The following is a 26,496-nucleotide window of genomic DNA, read 5'->3' on the forward strand; positions in this document are numbered from 1 at the left end:
TCGCAAGGTGGATTTCGGACGTGTGTTTGTGGGTCCATGATGATGTGACCTGGTCATTTATGAAGTGTTCAATTACAAACGGCTTCGATGGAACAGACAATGACGTGCTGTGGGATACAGAGAGCGGTGGCTTAAACGATGCAACGGACTTGAGAGGTTGTGAGGGTGACTGAGTACCAGACGTAAGCAGTGGGTCGACTGTCTGTACAAATTTTTCTTTTGAATGTTTGCCAAATGAAACATTCCTTGCGCCTGTGTCATTGAGATATGGCCAAAAAAAGTGTGTGTGTGTGTGTGTGAGGGGGGGGGGGGGAAGGGGGGGTTAATTTATGATTTTCGAACTTTGACTTAAGGCTACGTGTTCATGAAAAAAAGGGGGTGCTTAGAATCGAATAAATACGGTAATTAAAAGAGGCAGTGAAAGTGAAATCCAAAAGTTAAGTGGGAGAAAGGAAAATAACACAGCTGGTGTATAGGGTCAGGCTGAGATTATGGGTGACAGAGAACCAGTTGCAAAAACTTAGTCTCTGAAAGATGGTTTAAAACGCGTTTGAGCGAGAACATAGGTACGTCTGATCAAAAGAGTGATGGATGGAGTGGTACATGTCGTCTGTCGTCTGCAGATTTCTGTGAAGTGTTTGCGCTGTGTTGTGTCGAGGGCATTACATGTAATTAGCACTGTGTGAAACACGGATAGGCCCTCTCCACACCTACTACAAAGGGGTCTAGACGACCAAGTGAGCGGGTGTGAGTGCGTGACATAAGTGTGGCCTATCTGTAGCCTAGTTATTAAGACAACTTTTGTGTGTCTGTCTTGTTTGTCTGCCATGTATTTGCCTAAACATGGTTTTATAGTATGCAGTTTCCTATCTGTTTGTGTATCCCATGTTTGCTGCCAAGATTTACGTAGACCCCTTCACAGCAGTGCTTTCAGGTCAAGGTAGGGGGCACACATGCTGCTCCAAAGAGCAGCCACAGCGGCATTCTGGTCGGCGATTTCATTCCCCAGAATGCCACTGTGTTTCGGAATCCAGCAAACAATTATTTTTAGTTTCGAGTCATAAGCAGATATAAAAGCTTTAATTAGGTGATTGATCCCAATGTTTTTTGTTGGTTTAAGGGAGTGGAAAGCTGTAACTCGCTTAGAGAGTCTGTGAAGATTATGAAGTGCTGTGTTTTAGTTTGTGTGATGTATTGTACTGCAATTAAAATTCCATGCGCTTCTGCTGTGAAAGTACTGCTGCATTTGTTTGATGTCCTTGTGGTAGAGAAATGGGGCCCATGAGTAGCACACGACACGGCAGAGGAAGTTTTGGATGCATCAGTATAAAAGACAGTGCACGAGCGCTTTTCTTTTAACTTTAAAAAGTGTTGAGTTATTATTTCTCTACGCACGTTTTGCTTGTCAGTAGATTATCACCGAATAGAAAAGAAATATCACAAGAACTTGTGGACAAGTCCCAAGACGGGCTAAGTCAGCAATTGAGGACTTCATGCTGTCACCAAAAGAAATCCCCAGTTCCTCTGCATGGGCTCTCACTCGGAGAGAGAAATGAGTGGGTATCGATGGCCATGCTGCTTTTGGGGCAGATGAGGTGTCGTTTATGATAGAACTACATGGGTGACTTTTTATGGAGGTCGCCTTAACGGCATACAGCACTACACGGGTTCATATTAATGGGCTTTTTTGTACATAAGCTTCTATGGAGACTTGGCCACAGCAACTCGTACAGTTCGAATTATCCATGAATTCGAATGATTGAAGTTTGAATTAACAAGCTTACTGGATACGTGACAGTTATACATACATCATACATTCTCGGACGCTGTGTCTAAAGGCTGCAGCATGTTCAGCAGTTGCCATGCAACATATTTAACATTCAACACAACTATTTGATTCATATTCGAAATTTCCCACATACACAAACACCCAATTTCTATGTGTTGTTCCTTATTTTCAATGCCGGCATACCAGGGGTGATTCTCGCTGAATATGCCTGTTATAACAAGCGCCAACTATACATACAAAACCGAAACCCAGGTAGCCCAGCAACTCCCTTGGTGGGCAAGGCAAGCAAAAGCCAAAGCAGGGACGGGTGCAAGGAGTATGGGCACAGCTTGCTGTGCATGCCTTGCCTGAAACACCCTCTCCACGTGTTCCCTCGTTGTGTTCTCTTCCACCATGGGTTCCACAGCCTTTCCCATGAGGTCGTAGACAGCCTTGACAATCCGAGCAAGTTCGTCCTTGGTGATATAGCCATCGCCATTGATGTCGTAGAGGTTAAATGTCCACCGGAGCTTCTCTTGGAGCGAGCCCCGGGAAAGCACGGACAGCCCAATTACAAAGTCCTGGAAGTGGCAGAAAAAGGCTTCGTAAGACACAGACAGCGTATGAAGTAGTGAGCCTCTTTATTACTTATTGGACAATGAAGCAGCCCTTCTTTTTCTGCACAACCATTTCTAAATACAGCGAGACATGCTCTGGCTGGCAAGTGCACTTGCAATTATCACTATTTAAATCCGGCATCTTTAATTAAAGGGTGCATCTTGGGTACCTTTGTGCCTACCATACAGTGGCCAATAAGAAATCCCTAGAAAATACACCATGACAAGGATACGCTGGAGCAACGAGACACTATAGATGCTCAGAAGAGCAGTAATAAATTTGTAAACAATGTTGTACATATATATACTCGCAGCACCCCTGCAAAGGTGTCGCATGCGCACAGCTGGCTTTCCACTTCAAATTTTTTTGTAAAAAGGAGTACGGAGAATCAAAAGTGACTTTACAACAGCTTAGTGCTCTCACATTGAGCTTTATTTTGATTGCTTCACTCGCACCAGCAAGCTCTTTTTACCGTTATGTTAAGTAAAAGAAAAAAAAAAACGTTTTATGCCACAAGAAATGTACCCGCAATGTAAAAAAAAAAAATCTCCCACTGTTCCGATTTTCTGCCCAATGGCTGTCTTTTGAATGCAGGGTGAGGTAATTGGCTGAATTGGCATACAATATAGCATTGCAAATAGAGTGGCACACAAAATTTAGTAAATCCATGACTAATTATTTATGGCATTACAGAATGAACTAATGAGGAGAATTCATTTATAATTTGAAAATTGTGAATTGATTTGTTATGGATACACGTCATAATCAACTGTACCTGAGTTTGATTATATCTGGTGCCTTAATAAGATGACATTTTAAATGACCCTGCCCCGCTCTCGAAAACAAGTAATCAGGAAAATCCACAACAGCCTATTCTAACAAGCAACATAAGACGTTGCACCAGCAAGATCCACAGGGCAATCTTTCATTGCATTCAAGAGAATTTTCAGGACACACCGTAAATAAAGTAGAGCTAGCAAGACAATCCTTCCTTTAAAACGGTTGCAAACTACTTACCACAGTAATCTGTGAAATGTCCAGCAATATCAAATCTTTCCCTTCAACTACGTAGTAGCCCACTCTGATTACTTAACAAAGTGGACACGTGGGGATAAAAGTGTGCATTGCTGACTCTATTGTGTACACCACCCAAGCTCTGTACATACCCACGTAGAGATTTTGTGTAAAAAATGGCACATACAGCATGCTATGGTAATTTATACACCCTGCCCACAGTATTCAAAAAAATTCTTCACGCATTCAAAGGGACCATGAATTAACATAAACGAATATATGTATGAATGAATGAATAAATTCGGACAAATCGGGACAATAGCAGTTAAAAGTCTAGGAAGGGCCTTCGTCCTACAGTGGGCATAAATAAGTCGATGAAGATGAATTGACCAAGTCTAGTTTCGTTCACTCAAAAGATTTCCACACCACAATAACAGTTACACCAATTTTAACAAAAAGCTTAAGCAATTAAGCTAGTTAAAAAAAGCAACATGAAAGAGTGTTAAAATGCTAGACTGAAGTTACGTTGGTTACTCTGTTCTTAGTACCTCCCCAACGACACTGCTGATGTTGGGTAGCAGGATATTTGACAGCTCGTAAGCATCTAAAAATTTTTTTTGGGTGAAAGCAACATTCTGAGCTCCAAAATGGAGTTGGACGAGTTATCGAAGTCTAGTTATTTTCAGTAAAGCAAGGAATTACGTTGCCTTCACGGTCCCCCGGGTTAGAGGGAAGAAGTTGGCATTCTGGGCACGACACATACCCTTTTCAAACCCCCTTCTGCCATGGCACATGCGTCAAAAGCAAAGGGGTGGGCCAAGAAGCACGCAAGACAATAATGTTCTGGTTTAAACAAACCTGTGCCCAGTGCCCAAGCACCATCTGACAACCAGTACTTAATATCTTTTACTGTATATGCAAAAAAAAAAAAAAAAGAAGAACAATGGCAGGGGGCATTTCTTTCTGCCCCCTGCTTGTGAAGACGGCAAGTAGACAAAATGTTTAGAGCAATGCACATGATTTGCCTTGTGTTGATTGATTGATTGTAGAGTTTAACGCGCCGACGCAATACAGGCAATGAGGCGCGCCGTAGTGGACGCCTACAGATTAATTTTGACCCCCTGGGGATCTTTAACGTGCGCCGAAATCTCGTACACACGGGCGTTTTTGCTTTTCGCCTCCATCAGAAAAGCGGCCGCCGCGGCCGGGAATCGAACCTGCGACCTCGTGCTCAAGCGCAACGCCAACACGGCGGGCGATTTGCCTTGTGTACTGAGCTGCACGACTTTTATGGAACCTCACTGCAGACCTTAAAATACTAGTCGCTGCTCTAGGATGGCAAAAAAAAAAAAGCTATTTTGCTTCTGTGTAGTAACTGTTATGCCCTCAACATCACATTGTAGCACAAACTGCTTTGCATTAGCCCCGTGAACCCACAAACAAAAAAAGAAAGCCTCAAGTGACAAAGAGTTTGTGAACCTTACCGTGAATGTTATTGCACCAGTGTGGTCCTGGTCGAAGGTATTGAAGACAAAATGAGCATACTGACTAGCGTCTGCACCTCGTGGGAAGAACTGTGAGTAGATTATCTTGAAGGTTTCCTCTTTCACCATCCCAGACGGGCACTCCTGCAAACGTCAGTGAGAATCAAAAGTGAGCGCTAACCTCCAAGGGCATTTCGAACCCCAGAACTGTGCAACGGCCAACTTTCAAACACCTCACATGTCAGTGCTTAGTGCCTGAAATACACTAGCAATATCACCATCACCTACAGGAAGACCCCCTAATTTGCAGAGACATTTTTGTGCGTGGCTCAACAAAGAAACCACTCTTTTCTGGGCAACATTGACGATAATGAGAAGGTGCAGTGCATTCGTAGCTAAGCCATGTAGCCACAGTTCCTCATTTTAATTAAGAGCTGCATTTGGATGTCAAAGCATGCTGCGATGACAAACACTCCAAGTGCAAGGAAACTGACAGGTTTCATAGGCTAGCTGTAGGCCATTTTGCTGAACTGTCACTGCGGGGGCACACAATGCACTTGCTGCACTTCAGTTTTACCCTGTTACAAGTTGCTTGAGCAGGACCAATGAGTTACATTGCGTGGCATGGTGATACAACGTTGTCAGCTAAGCCGTTTCCTGTTACTGCCTAATTTAGTGAGCATACGAGAGCACGTAGGCAACAGCAGATGGAAACAACTTTGCTTCTGCATCTTTTCAAAAATTCCTTGTAGCAGAGCGGAAGTGCAATGCATGCAGAGGCAACATCATTGCACAGGTGATGCACAGTGCCCAATTACATGTTACCATCGTCAGTATTAATATTGGGAGACATTGGGTGAGGGGGAACTTGCGGAGGAAATCGGAATGAAAGAAAAATTAACATTAGAGAACTAAGTGTTTCATAACTATTGATCAGCTAGTCAAATTTCAAATAAGTGAGACATACGACATCTATAATCCAAAAAATGACAAAAGCCTGAACAAACACACACACAGAAACAATACAAAGCACAAAATGAAAAACCCAATCAATGTGAGTAGTAGCGGCAAAAAAACTCCAAGGAGATCCAAGCAAGCGCATGCAAGCAAGTCAGTTTGCGAGTTACTACCGATATTAAAGTGCAAGTCTGGCACATTTTTCGTGACTCCTGTATGCCTTAAAGGTAATAACACTGAACCACAACAATGATGGAAACAGAACAACACTGAAAAGAGAGCAGAAAAACTTGTTCATAGATTCCTCGTAATTGCATTTTCCCAACAGTTATCACAGTAACTTACTTATTTAGTTCAGTATACTATGTCTAGAAAATACATGTTCCTGGATACCCTGTTTCATTTCATAGTCTTCTAAAAAATGTACTAGCTAGGTTCTACGGTAGTTTTCAATTCTTTAATGCGATATTTATGAACAAATAAGAAGTATAAAAGCAGGAACCAAACTGACCATAATGCAGGGGTCTGGGCTAAAGTTATTCCATGGCTTTGAATTAACCACTGCACTGCAAAATTACCCAGGTGATGAGAGGCAAAGACACACAATAGGACAGGACAGAACATGTTGTCCTGTGCGCACTTCACCTTATTGCATGTGTAATTCTGCAGTGCAGTGGTTTTGTACAAACAAAAGTAAAACAAGATATTTACTATAGCTTTGTGCTTAAAAAGCAATATACTGAATGGTTTTTATAGTGTACGTGCCACATGCACTAAATGTAGCAAAACACGGAATGACACTGCGAAAGCAGCATGCCAGTCATTATTTTGCTTTCTCCTCCTTGTATGCCCTCAAATTTTTCTGATGACCACAGTAAATTTCAATTTACTGAGGCAGAATCCCAACTGTTTGCTAATGTGACATCACTTGCCATAAAACCTCCGGAAAACGACAAGCACATCTGGTATTAGCAATCTCGCATGCATTCACGGGCAAAGTTCACGTCCCTGTGCGAGCACACACGCCTTCTACCTTCTCACGCACAACTTTTTCAGCGTCTTTGCAACCCAGGAGTACATCAGCAGAACATACAAAAACTCATCTCCATAAGTCACACAAGAGGTTGAATGTTTAGCTGCAGAATTATTACTACACCGCATCGCAATAACAATCCCACTACTCTCATGCGGGTGTCAAACATCATTAGTCATCATCTGACGAAAAAAAAATGACCACAGAAGGCAAATACCAGCAGTGAAAAAAAGCAATCTCGCGGTAAATATTTGCTCTGGTTCTGGTTTCTGTTTCATGGCAAAAATTCGTATTGAAGCTCACAGACAGCCTACTATAACTGCCCCTACAAAATTTGCTAGCCTGAGTGCATTATTTACTGTGTAAAAAGAACAGTTGCAGAAGAACTTGCTTTAGACAACCACTTGTCTGCTTACTGGTTCAGACCTGCCGCTGTGTGGAACCATTGGAAGTGTAGGTTTATCCCTTTTAGCAAATTTCGAAGTTGGCCTCACAATAATCTATTGTTTTGCCTCTCAGACATGCCGCAGAAATGGCCACATTCATACTAAATGTACAGAGGCTGTATCCTGAAATTCTTCTTTTAACAGCAGAGCTGTTTAGGCTAACACAAATCCAAATTCGTTCGTTGTAGACAGAAAACCCCGAAGCCTCAAGAAAAAAATGTAGTTAGGGAAGTCCCGGGAATCGAACCCGGGACCTTTCACCGTGAAACGGGCAACCCAACCTCTGGGCCCCCTAAAGGTCTGAGGAGTATGGGTTAGCAGCGGTGACGAACAATAACATGTGCAGCCAATTGAAAAGAAAAAATTACACCATCTTCCCGTAGGGGAACCCTGAGTAGTATGCGAAGCAGCCACGGGGTCGACTGAAGTTCCCATTAATTTTCAGTTCGTCGTTTCTGTTGATGTTCAGCTTCGCGTGCCTTCGTTGTATCAGTAGCTTTTTGACGCAGTTTGAATGAGTGAAGGACATAAGGCGCATTCGTAGCACATGCTCCCGTGTCGGTTTGTAGCGCAGTGGGAAGAGTGCCACGTACCTCCCGCTGCGGCCAGAGAGTCGTGGGATCGAAACCGGGCGCCGCCTAACTATTTCTTTTTATAGTGAACTGCGCTGACGTCAGCCCAAACGCTGACGGGGCTGGAGACGCGCATGTGCAGTAGAGTGCGGACGGTGGACAACGACAGCGAGGGAGGGAGGGACACAGCCCCAAGCATGAGATGCTTCGCATCTAAAAAATATGCTTCCGTGGTCGGAATTGAACCTCAGTCCTTCGCTTTAAGAAACCGCGTCTATCCAACTGAGCTATCATGGCATTCCGGGTGCACAGCATTTCCTTTGGATTCGTAGCATGTGTGTGTTGGCTTTGGACTTGGCCGCAGGTTCTAGCACGTGCTAACGCGGTCCACTTCAGGAGAGATGTGAAAGCCTGCAGACGAAAGGATCCGGGCCTGCCAGTCATGGAGAACTTTCAGCGGCAAGTTCAGGAATAAATGTGAGGTGATGACACAAGGAGCGGAAACTTGGCACCTTACTAAACAACTTGAAAGCAAACTTAAGTTGGCTCAACAGGCCATTAAATGAATAATGATCTGAGTAACACTTAGAGACAGGAAACGAGCTTCCTGGATCAGCGAACAAACTAGAGTAGAAGATCATCATCATCATCATCAGCCTATCTACGCCCACTGCAGGGCAAAGGCCTCTCCCATTGTTCTCCAATTACCTCGGTCCTCTTCAAGGTATGATATCTTCAGTAGAAGATATCATAGCTCAAATAAAGAAAAAGAGATGGACTTGGGCTGGCCACGTAATTGGGCGAAATGACAATCGGTGGACTGCTAGAGTGACAGAGTGGACACCAGGAGACAGGTCTAGAAAAAGAGGAAGGCGAATTATTCAATAAAGGGACAAAATACGGAATTTCGGAGGCAAGGAATGGACTCGAGCGACGCGGGACGGGAACGGTTGGAGGACTATGGGAGAGGCCTTCGTCCTGCAGTGGACCTAGTGGGCTGCTACTGCTGCTGATGATGCAACCTTCGGGGCTCCGACAAAGGGACAGGGGCTGCCAGCTCTGCTGTTTCTCCAGCCTTGCATCACTAGTGCAAGCTGCGCAATTTTTTTATGAATGAAATAATTTCTTGAAACTATAATCGGTAAAACTTGCTCACAAAACAGCCGAAAGGAGTAATTTAATACCGTAAAGCAATAAGCAATATTTAATACAAAGGACGCCGACACAAGAGGCTAAGATTGCCAAGTGGCAAGTTCAAGAGAGTATGTATTTTGGATGCAACATGCATAGACAATGAGGCATGTTTGGTTAACGTTCCTAGTAAGCGACAGTCAAATGCCACAAGAGACCAAAAGAAATGCAATTGACGGGATGAGCGGTCGTTTCCAGATTGGGCATGCAATCTGATTTCCTGAGGCACTGTCAAAAACTGAGTAGCAAACCACAAAAATTTTCCCATAATAGAAACATCAAACTGCTAGAAGAGGAGTGTTTTGCATGCAAAGCACAGTGGTTTATGTACAGTCAGCAACAGATTTAACACAGACAGGAAAAGTATGAACTGGTTTGTAGGTGTTATATAATGGTGCAGTTAAGGTACACTTCCAAAAAGTGATGGCAGAACTTCACTAGTGTAACTGAACCAGGACACCATTTGAGTTTAAGTAAAAGATTTGACGAAATTTGTAAGTTCAGACTCCCATTTTTTTGTTTTAATCTACTGATTGCTTACTTCCTGAAGAAATACATTGCAACACAAGCAGTATTTCCTGCAAAGGCTAAACTGACTGCAACAAAATAAACTGCTCACAGAAAAAAAAGGAGGAGTAGACTGCTTAGGGTAGCACCTCAATTACTTCTTTTATAAATTCGTAAAAATCTCACAAGCTGAAAACTTTCAAATGCTCAGCTCACAAGCCCTAGGAGACAAGGACACAGCAAAAATTACTGTATGCATGACTGCTAAAAACATTGACAAAAGACAGATCTAATACCACCAAAAGTTGCCTCAATGTTTTGCAATGACTGCAAACGCTTAAATGAAGAAGACTTGCCCCCAAGACACCTATTTTGTCAACTTTGAATTGTGACAGCTCTCTTTGTCATTGATACAATACTGAGAACTTTATATTGATTAATTTGCCGCACTTTGTTTTATAACAGCCACGAATGAACACTAATTATACTTCTTCGACTATCACGTTCATTTTCAAATGCAGAGCACCATAACTTCAGACCAATTTATTACATGGTTCTGAAACTGTACGATAAGGCACAAATAATCTGGTGGAGCTTAAGCTTCCTCTGGACAGCTCAAGACACAGATGGGAGCACCCTACGTGGGTAAACCATTGAACCCAGCAAGAATGAATGATGAAAATTGGTTAAGAAAGGCAAGCACACAAAAGAAATATAAAAGCATATCACTGTGATCAAGATTTGGTTCGTGCGAGTTTGCCAGGTTCGATTGTAGTTAATTGCTCTTTTGAGAGCAACTGAGACGTGAATTAATGGCCATACAAAGACATCCATAAAAGCCAAGGAATATCATGCCTTGTAAAACCTGATACAACGTAAACGTAGTGCTGCACCCATAATTTGCTCTCCTTTTATTTATTTCAAAAGCTATTTCTGCATTAGTCCCCGAAAAAAAAAAAAAAACCTGATACAACGTAAACGTAGTGCTGCACCCATAATTTGCTCTCCTTTTATTTATTTCAAAAGCTATTTCTGCATTAGTCCCCGAAAAACCAAACAACTTGTTAATGAATCTTCTTTAAAAAATTGTTAGGCTAAAAGAGTTTAATAGTGAACACAAACCGTCTCTAAGTGGTGAACATCATCGTCTGGGTGAAGAGGGTTCATTCTCTTTGTTTCTAGCCATTTGAAGTTGGAGCGTACTACTTATACAGAACCACTACACTGTGAAAATCAAAGTTGGAAACCCTTTTGAAAAACTGAGAACAATGAAAAAGCACACGACACGTTGTGGGAAGTAAGATGCCCTGAAGAACAGTTTCTTAAGGGGCCTCAATATAATGTAGGACAATAGTGGAAGGCACGAAGTCTGCTGCTTACCTGCTTGAAGCCCCGGTACATAAGTTGCAATTCTCGCTTATTGAATTTGGTGAGCTGGCATAACGTTTCAATTGCTTCTGGCTTGTAGTGCACAGTTGGGCCCTCCAATTCATCAATTTCACTGTCTGAAAATGAGAAGAAAAAGGCACGTGTAAGCATCATCAGTGTTTCCCATAGTAACAGAAGGGCTCGAGGCAAGGAATAGAGGACAAGCCATCTTAACAGCGAGGCTTGATCCCATTTTCAGGTGCACAATTTATGGTTACAAGGCACAAGAGGCAAAAGCTCGAATAGCTCTCACCAAAGTGCATTCACTGGTGGCTAATTATTCTCTTCACCAGGATGCAGTCATGCAACACAACCACGATAAAGCGAACATGTTTTATTTCACAAAACAAACGTGCATCCAGTTCTTGCAACATTCATAGTAAATAGGTCCTTTCTAAACCCAATGCAGCACAATTCATGCATGCAACATAAAGGCCTTGACATTTTCAGCTGTTGTATAGAATATTACGGCAGAACATTTAACAAAACAGACATTTCAGTTAACTAGTTGGAATAACACGTCACAAAATATTTTCACAGGGTGAGATGAAATCATAAAAATGAGAAACACAAGGTCTATATCGATGTCAATATCCCCTACTGATTAAGTTCAACACAACTCCACAAAAAACATTTCTCTTCACCAGTGACATTGACATTTCATTATGAAGTCCTCTCTATGGGAAGAAGAAATCACTCTTGCTAAGCAGGCAAGGAGCTCCTCTCGTTTTGGAGCATTCTGCAAACACTGCGCCAGCGACAGTGCTAGATGATCAGTGTCATTCGATTTCAGAAACACCTTCATGCTGGTGCAAATGGTGTTGTAGTCCGTCTCGTTGAGCTCCTTTTTAAGTGATGCCAAGACTGACTTCCATATGTCCTTCGAAGACCTTGCGGCTGCGCTGTCGGATGAGCCAGCACTGTCACGTGATGAAGAGGGTCCAGGACAGTCAAAGCCTTTGAGAGGGACAAAAAGTTTCCGCCTCTTTGCGTTCTGTGAAAGCTGGTCCCCAGTTCGGCTGTCATCAGTGCTTCTGAAGTTGATCCTGCGCATGGTACTGAAGTCACCTGCTTTTGATGCCATGCTTTTGTTGAGGACATCAAAAAGACTTCGCTCTTGCTCCTCTCTGCGAGGCACTGTTGAATGATCTTGGCTGGGCTTGCGGTAACTGTCGATGAAATTGTCATCACAGCTAGCTGTCGAATCTTCAGGCCGTGCAAGGCTTCTAGCACTTGAGGTGCTACCTCGCGGCGATATTCCGAATGCATTTTTCGACCCGGTCTGCCCTTTTGTCGCAGCTCTGTAGCCGTCATCCGACGCGCCTGCAGCCTTGAAGAAGCCAGAGAGCTCTTTCAGGACAACGCCGAAGCTTGACCGCAGCTTGGTTTTCTCTCTCACCCATTTTGACAACTGGCTCAAGTTGCGGGGTTCACTGTAGCGCTTATCGCAGAACAGGATAGCGCCGAAATCGTGCTGGTGGCGAATGACACGACCAATGGCTTGGTTGACTGCCCTGGTTGCCTGAAGCACGTACCAGTCGTTCCCAGAAAAAAGAACCTTTGAGGGAGACTCGTCGAGGTACTGCTTTTTCAGTTTGACCTTGGGGTCAAAGCACGGAGGCAGCGGAAAGCCCACAATGATGGCAGCACGGGCGTACTGGTCCGTGAAGTCCATTCCCTCGCTCATGCGCCCTCTGCACACTGCCATGAGAAGGCAGCCCCTTTTCTCCGGCGAATCCACATTCTCGCAGTAGTCTTGGATGAGCGAGGAAAAGTCCGCGCTCCGCTGAACCTCCATCACTGTCGGCTTGATGAGGGCCAGAGAAGTCATTGTTCCATTCACAGTCCAGGCCTCAACAAAGTTCTTCATGACAGCGTACGAGGGGAAGAAAAGCAGCACGCCGGCTGGAATCACTCGGCAAAGGTTACACACTGTTCGTCCAAGAGAAGCCACATAAGCTGGATTGCTCCGGTTCTCATAGCTACAGTTCAGCAGTTGTCCGTCGTAGCCATTGCTCAGAACTGACACGTAGATTTGCTCTTCTTTGATGACGTGCGGGTTCTCAAGCTGCACAGGAAAGGGGACGCCCAACTCAGCTGCAAACGAACTGAGTGGAGACAGGGTGCCGCTTGTGAGAATAATGGAGCGGACGCCCTGCCTCAAAAGGTTGGCCATGCTCACACTTGGCGAAAAGCACCAACAGTTGAGACACCAATCGAGTTTCTTGGATGAGCTCGAAGCCACAGTCCACACATCCTGGGCTGGCTTTTTTTTCTTGCCTGCATCTTTCTGAATGTGGATTTTGAATTTCTCCTTGAACAGAACCTCCACCGATGAGCTATCCGCTGCTTCCACTGAATACAGGCTGCTGAAGATGCTGACCAGTCGGTTTAGACCCATGCCTCTAGGACTGAATGCCCCCACTGCGTTAACCTCTAAGAACGACACAATTTTGTCCAAGAGCTCCAGAAGGTCGTCTTTGTTCTGCCGATTGACACCTGCCTCTTCCAGCATGGTGAACACAAAGTTCCCTGGCTTTGTTGTCGACTCTCCATGAACTTGTGAAAGCAACTCGTCGATGTATTTCTCCAGTGCAAGCAAAATAGCCTTGACTTTGGCAATGTCAAGCAATGTGAAATCTGGGTCAACTCCTTCAATGCCGACAGATGCTTCAGTCTCTTTGTTCTGCTTTAGGTCAGCCGCATGGGTTATTTCCTTGATACATAAGGCCAAGTCCGAAGAAAGGAGCTGGAACGACATGCTCTCTTCACACATGTTCTCGATGTTGTGAGCTTCGTCAAAGATTATCACATTGCCTTCCAGCTCAACACCATGTGCCTGGCGTGACTTTGGGTCCACCAGGTAGTTGTAAGGCATGAAGACAATGTCAGCCCTCCCTTTCAGTGTTTTGGCGGCATAATACGGGCAGCAAAGAAATTTCTTCCCGAGCTTGCCCAAGTCTTCAATGTCCATGACAGGGTTGTCTTGGTACTCTGACCGTGTCATCTTTGTGTCGTAGTTCAAGTGGAAGGGGCAGGTCCTTGTGGTCACCTTATGCCGACAGGCCCTCAGCTTCGACGCATTGTCTTGCAATCTCTGCACATCCGGGTTGATGCAAAGTTGGTCCCTCGAACCTAACACTACGGACTTCACGTATCGGTAATTGGTCTTCTTCAGCTCACTGATCGCCTGTGAGAGCTGAGAATGGGTTCTTGAGCTGTAGATGATTTTAGGTAAGATGGGCGCGGTTCGATTCGCTGCTGAATCCTGCTGGTCAAAAAGGCTTTGCAGCTGCGACAGCAAGCTTCCAGAGTTTTGATCCAATGACCGCTGCATCCCGGTATTCATCTGCATCACAGCTTTGTGGTCTTCGAGCCAGGCTAGAGTTGAACACAGCAGCGACAAAGTTTTTCCCGTTCCCGTGGGGCTTTCAAGTATGCCATTGACCCGGTCTTGTAAGCACTCTATAACTTTTTCCATGTACCGTTTTTGCACGTCATACGGCTCGTGAGGAAAATGAACCGTCACACCTCTTAAGGTCAACATCTGCGACATCGTAAGTAGCGTCTACTTCACAGTATGGCCAACCACATTAACACGCACACAGACGTTCAGCGACTGTTCAGCACATCCTCGTTGATCGCACTGGTCATTCTTAACAGTGATGGTCTTTCCACCACAAACTGTCTTCAACAAAACACGACGGGGTAATGTACTGCCAAGCTCCGCCGCACAGAAGATCGCTGTCAGGAGCTTTTACTCACAGAAACACAGTTACAAACATCGAACTGCGGCAGAATTCCTTGCAGCCTAGAAACTGCTGAGTAAGTGTTGTTTACTAAAAATTTGCTCACAGAAGCCAAAAATGAATGCCCCGCGGAAGGCGGGCAGGCGAAAGCGCGGGAGCGCTTAGTAATGATGATGGTACCTAAACGTTGTTTAAAAAAATTAATGCAACAAATACAGAAATACGGCTTTATAAACTGTTTTAAAACATTTTTATTTATAATTAACGTTATTATAACTTTGAACGTGACAAGATCTACCGCTACTACCGGCTCGCAAAGGAGCAAAGGTGACGTCCGTCACGTGATGTCTTATTTATTGCGCCATGGAGGAAAGATATTGCGCGCATTTCGATTTAAGCGCAGGCGGTGAGCACGGCGTGCACCCTGAGCATGCTTACCGTTGGATACATTGAAATACGAACAACGGAGCGCGTGGCTTTCAGTACACGCCGTGCATCCTGGCGACGAGCCGGGTATACGCAGTACTATATAGCAGTACGAACAAGCACGGCCGGACCGGCCGGACTTGACTCCCCTCCTGCCCCTTGCGAGGCAGGGGAGTCGAGTCCGGCCGTGGCGTGGAACAAGTTTCGAAACCTCGTGTCCAACTTTGATATTGAAAGACCGTCAGTCGGCGTGTGAGCATTTTGGGTTGTCTTCACGCCGCATTCGGCGCCCGCTCCGGCGAGCGCTATCTAACTTCGTCGCTTGGCTGAAAACCGTGCACGCAGCTATATTCCTTTACAATGGCGTAGCCAGGAGGGTGGGGCTGGTCGGGCTTCAGCCCCCCCTCCCCCACGAAATTTTTCCGGCCGGCGCCGTGCTGCCTGTTACGCCTGGTACGTCGCCTGTGAAGAAAGGCGCATATCCTTCGAACATGCCGCTACTAAAAGCATTCACGACTCAATGCCTGTCCTATCCATGGGTGCTTACACAAAAAGCAGCGCCCGAGTCAGGATAATTGCGGAGGGGTGCAGCCCAAAGTGATGGCGCCCTCGGGTAAGCTCAGCCCACGGGACGCCAAAGGCGTGCGTTGTGTCCCTTTGTATGTGACATGTCGTCACGCGGAGAATAATTGGCCGGCTGAGGCTTTCTCAGCAGACGAGACTGACTCGTCACGGTATGGCCGGGGAAGCAAGGAGTGGTCAACTGGCGATGGAAGAAGAGGACTGCCGGCCATTCATGGGTGAAGCCTGATACGATGAGGGCCAGAAAGGGAACAGGCGATCTTTGTAGCAGAACAACGTGCAAGCGGTCGTGGCAGACATTGACTCCTGCAAGGCATAGAGTTTCTCAATATTACCTAGTGAGAAACTCTATGCTGCAAGGTAACTGATGTGTGGTTTAGCTGGATGATTGTCGTGGGTGGGCAGATGGCCTTTGTGAATGAGGCGCACAGCAAAGTATGCCCCCTTCCACGCGTCAGCCCTTCATTCTTTTTTTTTTTTTTTTCGTGTTTCTGGGGAGCCGGAGAGGGTGTTGGTGTAGGTTAATTTCATGGTATAAGCTTGCGCGCACTGCGTGTCCCCTTCGTAAAGCGGTGTTGCAGGCAGTCATTTTCTCCTCCGCAATTAGGCAGATTCGTTCGGGGGTATTTTTCGTTAACCTAGGAATCTGGGGAACAGCGAGTGGACAAAAAGGGCACGCCGCGGCTCGCTGAGCGAGTTCCAGGCGAGTTCGTGAAGGCACGATGGTCACCAGCCCTGCCATGGGCAGACGGTGGTCGAAATACCCGATGGCTACCTTCGACCTCGGTCACAACCATGGAGGAAAGAAAAGCTTAGGAGAGGCCCTGACGTCACACCCAGCGCAGCCGGAAACGCCATTTCTGTAAGTCGAATGGCGGACCATTGGCCCTCCATGCCATTGGCGGACTCTTTTTGCCTCTCTCTCTCGGTGCACCTTCTCCGCCTCCTCCGTCCTGTATCGCCTCTCTTGTCGTCTGCATCTGCCAGCGCCGAGCCGGCGGAAAAAATTCCCCCGCATTTCCCCGAGGGGAAGAATGTGAAAGTGCGAATACACGGTTGTCGGCCCGCTTGCGGCGCTTGCGCTCGGCCCCCGCAGCCCACCGCCTCGCCGCCTTCTCTTCCATCGGGTTTGTAGTATCACGTGTACACCACGCAGTTATCAAGCCGCTATAACGCCGCTGAGTCGCCAACGCACGCCGCTGACGACGTAGTTTGAATGCGTTAAAGATATAAGGCGCGTCAACACTGACATCACCGTCGCGTCCGTGGCTTGATCGGTAGAGCGTCGCGCTGCGGCCGCAAAGTCCGCGGATCGAAACCTGGCGCCGGAGCACTGCGGACGCCGCCGACGCCGCCGCCGCCGACGCCGGCGGTGGATGGTTTGGGGTTCACACTTAAAAAATCAGCTGATAGGCAGGTAGAAGGCCGTTTTGCAGCGCGTGACCGTGAACCTAAACGCGCGGTTACACTGTTACACGTCTTCAGTGTGGCCGCAGCAGGTTTGCGAAGCGGCTCGCTCTAACAATGCCGCAATGCTCGGTGCCAGGCTGCAAGTCGCGATCGGTACCCAAGGAATTGGGCGTCACTTTCCACGGGTTAGTGCATCATTCCGCTGAGAAGTATTGCTGTACATTGGTGTGCATTCATCCTTTGTTTGCAATCGCCGCCGTTTATAGGTTCCCAAGCGATGGAGAACGCCGCAAACAGTGGGCGAACGCCGTGCGGCTACCGGACTGGAAAGTGCCCAAGTTTGCGTTGCAGTTTCACTGGCAATCCCAGAGATGACTAGTCAATTAAACGGCCGTTCTATATATATAGGTAAGCAGTACTTCATGCAGATCTCACGCTAAAAAATTGTGGAATGTTTTTACCGTTGTTCGCGTGCCTTCGATAGAATTTTTTGCGAAGGAGGAGGAGGAGGAGCAGGAGGAGGAGGCAAAACGTTTTATTGAGTAAAAAAAAATGAGAGGGTGGGTGGCGTCAATAAACTTTTTTTCGCCAAGTTTCAACTTGTCTCAGTGTCAATAAATTCAAGGTGATATCAGTTGAAAACGTTCATACACTAACCTCGCAGTATGAAGCGTTGAAAAGCGAAATCCAGAGCGAGACCACAAAAAGATCCAGATTTCAGATCCAGCACTCTTCCAGTCAACAGACGGACACCTACTAAGGTAATAGGACGATGGAATTATATCAACTGGGAATCTACCTTGTAACAGTTGCAAAAGCACTGCCGCGCTTTGCCGGCCTAGCAATATTGCAGCGGCGATAACCAAAAAATTGAGTTGCGAATCGTTCGGTTGCAAGTCGCCTACGTACTGCACACCGTCTATCACTTCCCGAAAATCTACCAGACGGGTGACCGCGCGTACGACGGGACGGCGCGTTCACGATATCTGCACTTCAATAGGCGCGTCGCGATCGCGACCGGAGCAATAGCTTGACGCGGTACAAGGTGCACTTGCAAGTAGAAATTAAATGACATATTCACATCGGCGCAGCTGTCGCAACTCGCAGCATCCTTTTCGAGTTCCGCAAGACCACAGCGCAGCAAAGCGAAGCAGCAATCTTCGCAATCGGACGACAAGGCAGGCGCTGCCTTTCCTCCATGACTGGCGAACGGCGGGCGGGATGTTGCTAGGACGCCGTTGCTAACGCGACTTCCAATGGCCGCCGAAAACACGTGACTTCCTCCACACTTTTGCCAATGCGCGGGGATAGCTGGGGGCCTCTCCTAAGCTTTTTTTTCCTCCATGGTCACAACTAAAACCCCTCCGTTGCGTCCACGGCCGCTTTTTTCCCTGGGCGGCTGCTGTCCAGGGCAGTGTAAAATTCAGGACCGAGTCACCAACGGTGATATGACAGAACAGCGCAAGGAAAGAAGCGCCCTGGCTTTGGGAAGCTCACACTCGTAGTGGCAACACACCAATGAGGCCTTCATTGTAAGTCATTTTCTTCTCCTGACCACTGATTTATCCTTGCGTGATCACTGATGTCTTTTAATATTTAAATAATCACCTCCTAATATTTACACGATGTCACAGTACCTTTGTGCCTGCGAGCCAAAAAATCTTGTAGCTCGTTTTATTTCGAATGCAATATTTGCGTTTGAATTGGTTGTTGAAAGGATAGCCCACGATGAAGCGGATAAGTAACTTTGAAAGACGGAAAACGCAAATTCAACACATATAAACGCTTAAATATCCTGTGATGTACAAAGTTGGCGAGGGTTACGCCGGGTTCAGACTGTTGCCGCAACTGGCGTAATAACTTTAAAGAATGACGTAATTTCACGTCTCAGCCAACCGAACTGCGTGGCATGCCGTTTTTTTTTTTACGTCCATAGATCACGATATGGCTTTTGCGTCGGTAGTCTAAACATAACCTTACTCAGAGTACATCGGGACAGCGTTAAGTACATGAACAGTTACCGCTGTCCACGATGTACATTAACAGTGAAAGTACATGAAGAGTTAAAAATATTTTTTTATCGCTGCAGTTTTGGTAGTTTGCTTCATTTACAGGCGCGCAACTCCATCTGAGGCAGCCGCTGTCGCATGATGTGCTCGTCACCGCGACTTTTGTTTCCGCGTTTCATACCGACGCGTGCATCCACTGCTACACCCAGTATTAAAATCATCATAGCAGCGAGCGCAATTGAAGGACCGTACCGGTGGCAAAGAAACGAACGTGCTTTTCTGGTTGTTGTTGTTGTAGTCCTTTATTAGGCGAGGGAAGGCCATGCGGCCAAAATAGGGGTAGGGGAAGGAGGGGAAGGGAGGAGAAGCCCAGTTAAAAAGACGATGCGTCCATGAAGACGGCACAGGGGTTCCCTTCAGACCGCGGAGGTCAGGCTAAGGTGTAGATCTACCATTAGGGGATTTTCACGACCGGAGTAGGCCCGATTCTACACTAATCTTGAAAGACCACTCTCTACGCCGAACAGCCCAAGGGCTCTGATAAAATTCGGATCTTCAAATGGAGGATCATCTTCTGAGGCATCGGGAGGCATAGCATTGGTGAGGATAGGCCTGTACAGCAAAAACGCGGAGCAGCGCCACATTAGGTGGTCAAGGGTGACGAATACGGTCATTCGGCAGTGGGGACAGTAAGGAGGTGGAGACCCCGTTGGGTAAATCCATTTTCTTGTGATGTGGGGTGTGAGAGCTGCGTTGGCCCTAGCTTTGTTGACGAATACTTACGCAGAGCGAGGCATCGGGGGAGCCAGGTAGCCAGGAGGGGTAACGGAAGAAAGACGGCACCTCCGTGCCTAGCGTGCGTGATCAAGTTGAAGGCGAGGGCAGGGGGAGGAGGGCGACGCGTTGTCAACCAGGGGAGGTGTACTATCAAGGCGCTCCCGTGCTGCATCATGTGCAGCCTGGTTGCCCCCATCCGGATCTGTGTGACCCGGAACCCATGCCAAACGGGTAGTGATCCCATTACGCGACAGAATGGCGGTCATATGTTGGATTCGGTGCACTGTTGGATGATCGGTGAAGGGTTTGCGCGGCTCTTGGAGGGCTTGGTGAGAGTCTGTGAGAATGAGGATGCGTGGAGGTGGCGGGTTTGCAATGGTGAAGGCCAAATGATCCAGTGCGCTAAGGATGCTCTGGAGTTCCGCTTCCAGGGGGGACGAGTTACAAGCGTGACGTGTGAGGGAGCCGTCCAGGTCCGGTCGAGCTGGGCAGCGCCAGGCCAGACCCATATGGGAAGGGGAGAGGCTAGCATCCGTGAAAATATCGACCTCGTCCGGCAATTTCGCTGCGAGGACGCGCTGAAGGGCCCTTTCACGAGCGGTACGACGGAGCGCGGAATTCCGGTTCGTTGGTGGGCAACTGTAACAGGCGGGCTTACCCAAGGGGGAGGGGCTTTCAGGTAGAATAATCCTTTAGCTCTTTCTAGCCTTTTTGAAGTTTTGCGGGCTTAAGAGAGTCGTTATTTCAATTCTCAATTGATTTGGCATGATGAACGAATGTCGTAATTAAATGAACAGGCTACAGACCACAGGCCCTCTCAAGAGCACCAGCACACTCCCCCCCCCCCCCCCCCCCCGTACGGGTAGGCGCTGATGTGATTTTGCCTGGATCCACAACTGCTACGTATACATCCTAAAATGTCGCATGAATGAAAGTTTGAGCAATCGCCAGCATTGCTTAAGTAACCAAACTGACCGAGGAATTACCACTGTAAACAACCTTGAAATTTCCGCCAATCTTTTATGCCGTAGCCAGAAACCATGCTTTAGTTAGAATATCACGGTCGCTGTAAAACAAGCAAGTACTTTAACTGTACCATTATTGTTCGTTTCATGCTGAAACACGGTAGTCTGTGGAATTTATGCACTCGGAGCCATGCCATTAAGAATGTTTTCTTGGTGCACTTCGGGGAACAAAGTTCTGACTCGTTTCGAGCAAAGACCCAAGCCCGGAGGTCATGCTGGCTTTGTACAACCACCCAGTGCTTTCTGTTTTCTGGTGCACCAAGAAGCTTCCAAACATAATTTTCATTTCCCGAGTTGCTAACGAAAACTACAAAATCTATGCGGCCTATACATTTCCGTCCATGCTGTTTTATCGTTTAGTTTTAAAACCGGTACTCGGCTGAACAATGGCAGCGCACGCGTCCGCCAAAAGGTATGTCGTTTCATTAATTTGAGGCCGCAATGGCAGGACCTCATTGTAACTCCTTCCTCAGATCTCATGACAAAATTCCAAACCCATCAATATTTTCCTCGACGTGCATAGAACATGCCTAACAGCAACAGTATGGTCCGACAACGCCGTCTTTGCGTTATTATTTGTTCTTGCTAAATTAAAGTTCGACATGGCATTGAATAGCGAACTTTGCAGCGATTTGTTCTACCTTATCCAGGAGTGGTGCCTACACCTAAAGGGGATGGCCGCCCCGGAAAAGTTACTGGATAATACACGCCTCAGGCAGAGGGCATTTATGCACGAAGCATCGAAAACTTCACAGAGAATAATGCAAATATTTCTGAACACCAAGGGGAGCTCATTACAGCAGAGTCGACATTTGGGCTTTACCAAAATGTTAACCAGGTTGACGATGTCACAAAGCACCAGCATCTCATGTCCGCTCGGCGTATACGTCTGTGGACTGCGTCACAGACTCAAAACAGAAGCGGAAATTTCACCTGACATGCCCTGACAATACAGATGGCTGAATTATTCCGCTTTGCGTGAGGGCTAATCCTTCTATGTTCGTGTAATTTTTGCCGTTAACAGCGCGGTTCTTGAGCGTGACGTCTGTGTGCTTAGGGTTGATATTTGCTGAAATTATTGCTAGTGATATAACGCTTCTTTTATGTATAATTCATAGAATGTCATTTTTTTTAAGATAAGACCTGCGCTACACATAACGTAAGTGCATAGATTCGATTTAGACTGCGCAGGATAAGTTCCATTGGCCTTAAACTGGAAGCTGCTGTGCGGGTGTAGAACGCTTATAAGCAAAAAATTTTCTTCTTAGTTTTGGACAGCAGCAACTAAACAAAAAAAAATCTAATTCTTACGGCCTACGTCATTTTATTGCGGATGTTACACTCACCATACAGCCGACGTTGAAATAAAGCAAGTAATCACATGGAACTGGGACCATTTAATGCAATGCTTGCACAAGGTGCCGGTGCGTGCAGTATACGTCCCGTACCACGGGCGCAGATTTGCACCACGTGGTCTGCGGATTTTTTCCCAGTTTACAACTTCATCTGGCACTAAGTATACCATCACAATCAACACCAGTATCATGAGAGATACCTTAAATGGCCCATTTGAAGACACAATACAACCTTGTTGAATTTGAAAGAAAGCCTTTCGTACCTCACTCAGCTCCATCGCAGTCACAGAAGACGTTTTTCAACCGAAGCAATGCAACAAATATAAAAAAATTCCCAATTTCGCAGGAGTGATGTAGCATATGCCAGCACTAATACGTAGTTATGAGTGCGTTAACTCCTACGTTAGAATTCAAATGATAGGATCAATGTAACTAGAGGCCCTTCTACGATTATGCGATCCTGTTTTTTTTTTGTTTTTGTTTTTGCGGTGGCTTAGCTCTTTGGGCGCCAGTTGTTCAACAAGGTCCTGTGATGTCACAGAGAAATCGCCGAAAAGGGGCTCGGGAGCCGCCACTGCTTCGTGTGTTTTATGTAATAGTACCTCAATTCTTCCTTTGAAGTTTGCGATAAAATTGGTATCATTGTTGTCGGGACAATGCGGTCTTTTTGATGAACCAAACATGTATTTATCTTCATAGCCCATAAGGGCGCCTGCAAACTACAAACTACCGCGCTTTTCATTCTCTTTCGGGCGTGGGGGGGGGGGGGGGGGGTGCGAGGGGTGTTCAGAACAACGTCAGCCCACCCCGAACAAAAATCATGGCTACGCGCCTGTTCCTTTATTATTTTTTTTCTGCGCCCAACACACGATGGAAAGGCGATGGTCTTTGCATACGAAGGTTGGTCACGAACTCTCGTAATTTGTTCCTACTGCGCATGCGCGGCCCATCACCAGGATGCGCGCAATGCACTGAAAGCCACGCGCTCCGTTGTTCGTATTTCAATGTATCGCGATTGTACAGCCACCGAATTTTTAAATAATAACGCGAGAGTGTCGACCGGCGGGTGGGTTAATAGCATACTCGATAAATCACATCGGTGTGCACCATCTGTCCACGGTAAAACGGGGCGCACCAAATTGCCCCGTCGCGCCCGTCGCGCACCGAGAGTATAGTGATGCGATGGAAGTACGTTGTCGCGCATGTGTGACGGATATGGCTTGTGTGTAGACATAATCATTGGATTTCAATAACTATCACTTTGTAGTGGCGCTGTGTCATATAACGCTGCTTTCACGGCTTAAGAAATGGCGCTAGGGTAGGACCGCTCAGTTTGTCCTCGATCAACGCTCCGGAGCGTGCCGGTGCGCACCGTCGTGGGGCTCCGTGCACAGCGCCGGTTGGTTTTGGGAGCAGCCCCGGTGCGTGTTTATCGAGGATGCTAGCTCAGCGCCGCGGGACTGCTGGCGCCATGTCTTGTTGACAGCACGCGGACTAAAGCGCACCCGAAATACTTTTTTGTGTATTGCGCAGGAATATATGCGAACAGGCTATGGCCTTCAGCCGCCGCCGCTTCACGATTTACTAGCCCTTTCTCATGCACCATTCTTTCCTTTGCGCTCCCTCCTGTTTTATGAACTGGATTGGAAGCGGCCTTGAATGCTTGTGGCTTGCGGGAACACGAGTGCGGAAAAGAAAACAACGTAATAAATGACGCTAGGTCCGGTCTACCAGTTAATCGGCTAGGTCCGGTTATTTCTCTTTCTTAAGGCCTGTTCACACTCGCGACGAAAGCGAGCGAAAACGACGGGAATTCCGTCGCTTTGTCGCGCGACGATCGTTTTTGTCAAATGGTCGGGACCAATTCTCGTCGTTTTCGCTCGCTTTCGTCGCAAGTGTGAACGGGCCTTTACTCCACGATACCCACAATTCCCTGCATTTACTAAAAATTCCCCTTTTATCCTTTTTGGCCAAAATTACAGCTGAAAATTCCCCAGCGTTTCGTTTCCTAAGCTGAAGAAGATGTTCTTGGCATGCTTACTCCTCATTACTTTAGATTTATTCATATTTATTTCTAGCTTCATGGCCGTGCTTTCTGATTTTAGTTCCTCAAGCGTTGTTTGCATGTGTTCTGCAGTCTCACTCAGCAAGACTATGTCGTCCGCAAACCTCAGTTGGCTCAAGTATTCCCCGTTATCTCCTTAATCCTATGTTTTCCCAGTCAAGCTTTCTAAATACCCCCTCCAGACATGCTGTGAACAGTTTTGGAAAGACGGTATCTCCCTGTCTTACTTACTCCCTTTTTGATCGGGAATTTATCGCTTTGCTTGTGGAGGGTTATCGTCCCCGTGCATTCCTCACATATGTCTTTTAGAAGTCTTATGTAGGTTTCCTCTATTCCCTGGTGTTTCAGTGCTCCTAGCACGGCTGCGGTGAGTAAGAAATCAAACGCTTTCTCATAGTCTATAAATGTCATGTAAAGGGGTTTAGGATACTCAGCTGATTCTTCTATCACTTGATTGACGACATGGAGATGATCCATGGTTGACTACCCTTTCCTAAACCCAGCCTGCTATCTGGGTTCTTGGGAATCCAGGCTGTCACCTATGCGGTTAAGTATGACTTTGTTAAACAGCTTCTAAACAACTGAGAGTAGGCTAGTGGGTCTGTAATGCTTGAGGTCCTTGGGATCTCCCTTCTTAGGAATCAGAATAATGTTGAAGTTTTTCCAGGCTATGGGCACTTTTTGAGTCTCCAAACAGCCCAAAAATAGTACAGCAAGCTTTTCCAGTACAATATTTCCTCCCTCCTTCAAAAGATCTACGGTTATGCCGTCATCACCTGCAGCTTTTCCTATTTTCATGCCTTTGAGAGCCTTTCCAACCTAGTTTGGCACTGCCGAAGTTCGCGCCCTGCAGAATCTTCGAGCGTCCTCCAAATACAACCTCTCTTTACATCGACCCTCGAACACTGGAACCCTCCATACTGGCTTTAATTGCACATTTTTCTCTAAAAAGCGGCCTAGCGCGAGCAGTTTAAAGTCGTGAGCCTGCTCTCCTCACCCCACGCGGCCTCTCCAGCCTTCTCAAGGAGCCCAGCTGTTTCGGGTCGACCATGTCCGCATTTAAGATGTCCCAATCTACAAACACCCCACCTTCTACTCCCACTTCCCCCACTTGACGTAGAGTCTTCCTGCCACAATAAATGCTACCTCCTCCTCCTCCAACTTCCTCTTTAGTTACGAGTGCACGTCGCAAGTTGAGCTTGTACTCTCAGTAGTTTCCCCTGGTCTAACGTCGCTGCCATACAGCCTGGTGTCGAATCGTTCTGCTATTTGAATTATCTCGTCCAAGTTGTGCGTAATGCTTCCCTGCTGATCTCTGAGTGCGTACGTCCTGTCTTTACCAATGGCTAGCTTTCTCTTAGTTGCTTTCAAGCTTCCCCCTATTTGCAGCGTTTCCTCGATCACTGCTGTGTTATATGCGCGAATATTTTTTGTTTTATTTCTGTTAATAAGTTTTGACAGCTCGGCTAATTCAATACGATCCACTGTACTTGGCACTTTCATGTTCTTACGTTTGGCAATTAGTTCCTTCGTTTTCTTAGTTTTTCAGCTCGGTCCCTACATGTTGCCTCTCCCACAGCTGCTGCTGATTCACTGAGTGCCAATGTTAGGTTGTCATTTAGCCTGTCTATACTGGCCTCATTCTGCTCGCGCAAAAGAGAAAATTTGTTTTGAAGAGTTATTTTAAACTCCTGCGGTTCGTCAAAAAACAGCAAAAAAACACAGTGCGCCATACCAGGTACCGTTGCGGCGACATGCCCCAGCAGGTTCACATTACGCACGGATCCCGCACATGTGCCGTGCGGACCACAGGCAAACTGGCATGTGTCTTCTTCCTTGCTTGGGACGCGGGTTGTTCAATGGGGCCCTTCGGCTGGGCAATGTGCCCTCACGTGCGTTGGTACGAAGGTACCTCCCGCGTCCATTTGTGCTTCAGCTCGCGGAGCGAGAAAGATCACTTGTGGGCGGTTATTTTGCTTCCGTCTAGGGAGGCTGGCCCCTGTCTTCGGCGACCTTTATATACAAGCACGGCTCTGAAGTTTCTCAGGCAGTGCTTCGCAACGTTCTCAACTCAGCTTTG

General features: G+C 46.6%; 2 protein-coding genes across 2 annotated transcripts in view; both read right to left on the reverse strand.

Annotated features, from left to right (window-relative positions):
• Positions 1–26,496, reverse strand: part of LOC144155882 (Kv channel-interacting protein 4-like) — a gene marked incomplete in the record, with an annotated part of 551,666 nt that overhangs the window by 26,175 nt on the left and 498,995 nt on the right. Inside the window, 3 exon segments of the mRNA XM_077687580.1 lie at positions 2,137–2,349; positions 4,885–5,028; positions 10,971–11,095. Of these exon segments, the coding sequence (XP_077543706.1) occupies positions 2,137–2,349; positions 4,885–5,028; positions 10,971–11,095 (482 nt within the window).
• Positions 11,338–14,932, reverse strand: LOC144155881 (regulator of telomere elongation helicase 1 homolog). Its single transcript, XM_077687579.1, has one exon. The coding sequence runs from the start codon at positions 14,572–14,574 to the stop codon at positions 11,659–11,661; it is 2,916 nt and encodes a 971-aa protein (XP_077543705.1). The 5' UTR covers positions 14,575–14,932; the 3' UTR covers positions 11,338–11,658.

The sequence above is a fragment of the Haemaphysalis longicornis genome, unplaced genomic scaffold, assembly GCF_048455015.1.
Source record: "Haemaphysalis longicornis isolate Haplotype H1 unplaced genomic scaffold, Haemaphysalis longicornis Haplotype H1 scaffold_1, whole genome shotgun sequence".
In the NCBI taxonomy this organism is placed as follows: Eukaryota; Metazoa; Arthropoda; class Arachnida; order Ixodida; family Ixodidae; genus Haemaphysalis; species Haemaphysalis longicornis.